Here is a 6,831-nt window from a genome sequence, read left to right on the forward strand (position 1 = left end):
CCTTTCAGTGTACCTCAGGTTTTTCTAACTTACTTTAGAGGTGTTTTTTCCTTCAAAGTATCCATGCTTGAGAGCTCATTCTCAACTGTAAGCTTTAAACTGTAAATAACCTGAAATTAGAAAGTGCATTTTTAGCTTCTATTGCATCATCACACGTTCAAGATCTTTTAGAAGCCATCTGATTCTCCTCAACCAGAATTGTAAAGTAGGGCAATTTATAAAATGTTTGCAACTGTGACTTAGTCTAGCAGGAGGGAACTGTATAGGACAGGGGTGTCAAACATGTGGCTCACAGGCCAAATTTGGCCCCCAAATCCCCATTATCCAGCCCCCGGTGCTTTCCCTAGGTTGCCTCAAGCCTCCCCACTAGCCACCCCATCCCAATTTACATTAGATCAGGTGGCCATTTCTAAATTAATCTAACCTCCCCTAACCTCCCCAAATGTCTGTCAGTACTCCATGTGTCCCCTGAAACTAGGGATTGCTCTGCTTTTTCAAGGAGTCTATATTGACTTTACAAACAGTAGTAGGCTTGCTTCTGATCTCATCTACACTGTTGCAATTTTATTAACTTCAATGAATTGCTCCTGATTTCCACTCATGCAACTAAAATCCTAATCCTAATCAAACCTGTATTTCTTCCCATATCAGTTTTTAATCCCCTGCTGATTTTAGCTGCCTGAAGGCGCAGAGAGACAGCTGAGCCCATAAAATCAAAAGGTGTGCATGCACTGCAAAAACCTCCCTGCATTTTGTCAACAGTCCTCTGAGACTTTTCAGTGAGCTATCGCCTTCACAGAAGTCATCCCTTTCCTGCCTGTAAAATCAATTGAACGGAGGTGGGGAAGTGGAGGAAAACAGATTTGTTTGACAGCCTTTTTTTCTGTCACTATTGCATGTACAACTCCTGAGTGCTCACCAAGAGAGTCCTTGTTTGCCCTAGCTTTTCACGATCTGTGTCCTAGATTTTAGCTTTGAAATTCTGGTCACCTTTCCCTCTGTTCCTCTTCAGATCCATAAGCAGCCTGTAAATCAAGTGCTGATTCTCACAACTACTATTTTGAAGCATGTAAAAAATAATTGCAAAGGAGTCTGGAGAGGACCAGTTCTTAGCACAAAATAGAATAGGCAATCCCTAATGTACAAATAGCAGGGATTGCAAAATGTTTTAGTATCCTTTTACTTTGTATCTATGGATTGGAGGTCTTTTTTACTCTTCAGCAAATACTTAGAACTGGTAGTACATCTCTGCAGTAATAGTTTTGAGTGTAAGAATGAAAGGAAAAATGTTATAAATTTCATCAAATGCTAAATTGTGCATTAGTGATGCAATCTTTTTAATGGAGTTGGACACGTAATGGATTCAGCCACAAAACCTATAACACAATACCCATTTCCTTCTCTTAAGATGTTATATACAGATTTTATGCATATATTAACAACCCTCCTTCCTAATGCCCTAGCTAAATAGAAATACAACTTGCTTTGTGATTTAGAGAATCTGTGAATTAAGAATGAAGCCATTACTTATGAGCAGCATACCTGTATATTTTTCTGGATAACTATCCCATGCAGAATGCATGACCAAAATCTCTCTCAAATACAGAGCTCTTTTAATGACATTATTGAAATAAGCTGATTGATTTGATCTGGGACTAAAACTTACCCAAGTTCAAGCTGCCGACATATGACTGATGCATCATTATCATCCCAGTTGTTGCTGCAGATGATTCCCCAAATTCCGTTCAAATAAACCTGCACAGTGCCTTCAAACTCATCTTTGCCACCTCGAAGTCGTACTGACCCTAAGTAAAAGAAAATGGTAAATACTTCAAAGGGGAAGATGCTGGCTATTTCCATGACCGCATTAGTTTATACCATGTAAAGGACTCAGTTTCAGTTCCATTCTGCTCTGAATATCACATGTAGCCTGTTTTTACTTCATGTTCCTTTGGAAGGTTATTTCTAATTAACACACTCTGGTACTTCTAAAATACCTGACCCATTGATTCACAAAAGCAAGTGACCAATTCTTTACAATAACTTAGTGAAGAAACGTCTTGGCTGTGATACTGTAGCCAAAGTATTAGTTAAAGATTTAAAGAGTGAAGATGTGTTTCTGCATATCAGTGTAAATGTTGTAGAGCCTAGACGTGATTTCTGTTGATGTAATTGATAATGTTATTAAAGAAGGAGTATTTTTATCTTCTAATTCCATCTGATTTAAAGGAATTAAAAAGCAATCACATGGATTGCATAGCTTCTACACTGACCCATATAATATCATGAATGTCATAGATGCCTGCAGTTTATTTCAGGCCAAAGAATGCATTTGTTCATATCTGACCTCAAACAAAACACCATTTGACGTAGTTAATATGAATCTATGATAGGTCAAATATCCATATCAAACAAGCTTTTAAAAAAAAACCTCAAACCAAAAGGATTGGAGAAAAATGCATTACCAAAATACAAGTTAAGAGCACAGCATGCAAAATCAAAGACTTGAAGGGTCTTTCTATATTTTAGACACCAGGATGAGGGTGTATCTTGTGTGTTTTCTGGCAGTGTAAGAATTCCCTGTAGCTGCATGCATTCAAATGCCAAATACGTAAGTATGAAAAAGGTCAGTTCTATATGTTGTATTAGAAAGACAAATCCAACAATGAATGGTGCAAAAAATCAACATAAATTTAAGGTTTTGCTGATAAACTTTGTGCATAAGTATTTTATGAAATGTTAAGTGATCCATATGCCCATGTTCTCTTCCCTCTTTAAGAACAAAAAATAGACCTTCACCCAGGCTGCAATTCTATTAGCCAAGAAAGATTATTAATCTCTCTCCCTCTCTCTCTCTCTCTCCCCCTCTGTGCATGTATCATACATGTTACAGTGGTTGGATTTAGTTTTCTTCCTTTCCTACAACTTTCACTGAGGGCAGGTTCTGTTTTTAATTTAGCTCACCATAGTTTATGAAACCTGAAGGCAAATGACTGCCAAATAACTCAAGGAATTAATTAACCTCAGACTCAGTCTGTGTGTGTTCCTTTTTGCCTTATGATTTATTTTCACAATATACTGTACAGTAGTATACAAATATTAAATCAAGATTATAAATTGACCCATTTTATCAAGACGTGTGATTTATAATGGATTAATTGTAACATTATTATATAAAATTAGTGAACAGAATAGCATTTTTAACAACCTACTGTAAATCTGGAAACAATCAATATTTTTATCACTGTCTTCTTCACACTTGGATATTAGACACACAGACATGCTGTCCGGTACATCAGTGACGCTTGGGGCATGGTAAAGGGACGGTTGGAGCCATGCTTTGCCCATAAGGCTGGGGTGCACCAAGATACCCAATACAGAATGGGGCCAGGGTATAACTAAAAAAACCGTGTCCAAGAGGACAAAAGGAAGCCTCCCTTTAATATATATACAAGATCAAGACATGGCGGGCAAGATTCGAGGGTGCTTTGAGACAAAATTGGCATGGTAAGGGGGTGCCAGGGGAGATCACAGCCACCCCTAGGACCCCGCACCATGACAATAAGATTTAACTATGTGGAGGGACAGACCTAACTTTAAATAACATTTCAAAAATACTACTTTCCCTTTTTTAAGTTTGGATATCTTATCTTGGTAGATGAAACTCGTGGTTTCATAATAAAAAATAAGCCTATTTCCTTTAAGCTATAACATGTACAATGGACCACAGTTGACTGAGGGAAATTATATTTATCTACATTTGACTATGTTCATAAATTAACTAATTAATATTTATGACTACAACTATCTTCTTAAAAATTAATAGATTACAGGCAGTCCTTGGTCTTACAACACAATTGGTTCCTGAAAACAGTCTTAAGTCAAAACGTTGTAACTCGGAACTGATTTTCCAATAGGAAACAATGTTATAAACAGGGGATTGGTTCCTGAACCAAGGCCTGATACCCTATTTTCACCAAAAATAACCCAGAATATGGTACTCAATCAATTATAGATGAGTAATATAGCTACATTAATGTATTTATATTGTAAATAGCAATCATATTGATTTGGAAGGACTTCTTTGAGGTGACTTTGCTGGACTTTTTCAAGGGCTCATGGTTGGACTTTTTGAAGGGTTCTTTTCTGGAGTCTTGTCTGCTTTCTTAAAGGAAGTCTGGATAGATGTTCTCCAGGGAGATGGGCGATGCAGCAAACTTGTTCGCTGGTGTGGCATCATGTCGGATCAAGCATTGTAAAGTCAAAACTGATGTCAGAAAGTTGAAACAGGGAGTCAATTTATAAACGCTGTAAGTGCAAAATTAAGCATGTACAGAAATAGAGGCCTCCATAAATCCTTATAAAGGATTTAGGACCTGGTCTGACTGAAGTAAATGGGCAAAGTTAGCAGCCTCCTAGAAGCTGCAATGGGCATTTGTCACTGACTTCAACAGGAACAGATGACCTTTCAGTTGGAAAACTTTGCTACTGTCAAGTAGCTAGGTCCTATTACCTGACTGGTACTAAGCTCAAACTAGGTTTTCATAAATTGTAACTTATATCAGCACAGAAAAAGCCAAGTTTTGGCTAAATCATTTCACTCAGTATTAAGTGAAGCAGGCTTCCTACTGAACTTTTCAGAAACTGGTTTCAGATAAACCTGATTGAACGTGGTATCAGACTTAACTGATTTGGCTCAAACCAGTTTATAAAATGTCTGTCCCAGGCCCCTTCCTGGTTTAACTTAAACCAGAGTCCGCCAGCATCCCAGATGCTTTGCAACCCTGGGTGGGACTCTCTGCTCCAGAGAACTGGGCTGGCCCTTCCCTTCTGCTCCCAGATTGGAGCTCCAGCAGAGACTACAGGCAATGGCATCTGCCTGGCTTCCTGTGCTGTTCCCCCCTACCACCACTCCCTAATCAGAACATCCTGCCAGGGCCTGGCCTCGTGCCCCCTCAGCTCAGAGTTGTGCAAGGGAGGGCTGCTCTAGCACCCCCTGGCTTCTAGCCCAAGCCCCTGATGGAATATGCCTGCTTTTCTTCCGTCCAGAGGGGATGTCTGTGCCATTGCAAACTGGTTCAGCCTAGACAGGTTAGATGAACCTGCAAAGATTGAATCAATTCAGGCTCAGGCTTTTTGAATGCCTGTCCCTAGCCCTGGGGGAAAAAGCCAAGTTGGCTGTAAAATAAGATATTTTTGGGAAACCAATTTGAATTTTTTCATACAAATTTTTCATCAAAAACATGAAAAAGGAATTACCAGCACTAGAGGAAATAATTCCACAAAGACCAATAGTGAGTCATCTGTGCTACCATCCTACCACCCACACCCTCTCATTCTGTTTGTTCATTTCCATATCACACTACTTCCCTCCCCCTCTCCCTTCTCCATCCGCCCATTTAATACTAAGGAGTATCTAGTATATTGTCAGGTGCTGGTGGCCACAGACTGCTGTAATCAAGTGACCGTATCTCAGAATCTCAGTTCCACTTTTAAAATGCAATCTTTTTAAACTTGAAAATAAAGCTTGAAATATTGCTGGAGTATTTTCAATGTAGTGATACCTGCTTAAGCCTGCAGAAAGCCTGAAACAATGCTCAGAAAGGTTTGAACTATCCCAGTCATCTCAGTGGACCATTCAAAAGGGCCCTATCAATATTAGTCCTTTGTAGCAGGCTTCCATTCTAAGGCATCAACTCTCTCCCCAGACAGATACACCCTAGCTGCTGGCCTACTCCCTTGTGGACAGCACCATGGTCCTCTGCTGTCAGCCACATGTCCTCCAGGGTAGGAGACCTGCTGCTTTGCCTTTGCCAGTCTGAAAGGAAAGAGGTGTCTCTGCAGGAAACAGAACCCTCTCTCTCCCCAAAAGAGAGAGACCCATGGAAATGGAGCCACCCAAGGTCTATGCTGGGCATGGGAGAGCATGTTATCATTAACCCAGAACCCAAGTTAGTCTTAATCCAATCTTGAATTGAAGACTGGGTATTGAAGAACCACAAACACTAGATTAGACAATAATTTTATTCAGATATGGAGTTTTACATAAGCTTTTGTTTCACTGGCTACTTAGTTCTGCTTTGTCTGCTTCTCTCCAAGAGACCCAAGAAAGGGTGCTTTGGTACTCAAAAGCTTGTCTGACTCTATCCCAATGATGCAGATGGTCTAGCAAAAGATATTAGCCACAAAAATTCTTGCTTCTGATATATCTCCTGGGCCATCAGTTATAACATCACCTCAACACTACCAAAACACTAGATTACAACCTTACACCTCACTTAATGCTGCTATACTTTTTATATGACTGAGGAAAAATATATGCATTGAGTTTCTAACTCCAGGGGTTATCAACTGGGGGTACGCATACCCCTGGGGGTTCTTTGAAAGGTCTCATGGGGTATGTGGGGGTGGGCGGGGATGGAGCGCCACCACCCCACACTGCTGCCTCACAGGGACAGGGCTGGTGCAGGGTGAAAGCAGGGCCATACAGACACTGCACTGCCGCCACTCGCCATCCCTCCCCCCTCCCTGGTTCCATGTCTGGCTGCTCACACCTCCCCACTCCCCCCGCTTGGCATCCGGCCACTCACCACCTCCCCTGCTCCCTGAGGGTACACTTATTAAAAAGGGGGCCACCAGGGGGGTACACTTATTTTAAAAGGTTTAAAACCCCTGTTTTACTCAAATAGTTTCATCCAATATCAGCAGGCACTTCATGTTGTTTATGTAGTGTGGTAATTTTAGTTGCTCTGGGATCTTCCCCAAGTCAGAATGTTCCATATCAGCTATTGCCTATTACCCTTGAAAGCAGGCTGACAGATACTCGATTGC

The 6,831-nt window shown here is 40.6% G+C and overlaps 1 protein-coding gene across 1 annotated transcript in view; it reads right to left on the bottom strand.

Annotated features, from left to right (window-relative positions):
- The window catches only part of PRSS12 (protease, serine 12), a 147,754-nt gene that overhangs the window by 113,510 nt on the left and 27,413 nt on the right, over positions 1 to 6,831 (bottom strand). Inside the window, exon 3 of the mRNA XM_019521823.1 lies at positions 1,667 to 1,805. Coding sequence (XP_019377368.1) covers positions 1,667 to 1,805 — 139 coding nt within the window. The remainder of the gene's footprint in view (positions 1 to 1,666; positions 1,806 to 6,831) is intronic.

The sequence above is a fragment of the Gavialis gangeticus genome, unplaced genomic scaffold, assembly GCF_001723915.1.
Source record: "Gavialis gangeticus isolate Ggan-Ray unplaced genomic scaffold, GavGan_comp1, whole genome shotgun sequence".
Lineage (NCBI taxonomy): Eukaryota > Metazoa > Chordata > Crocodylia > Gavialidae > Gavialis > Gavialis gangeticus.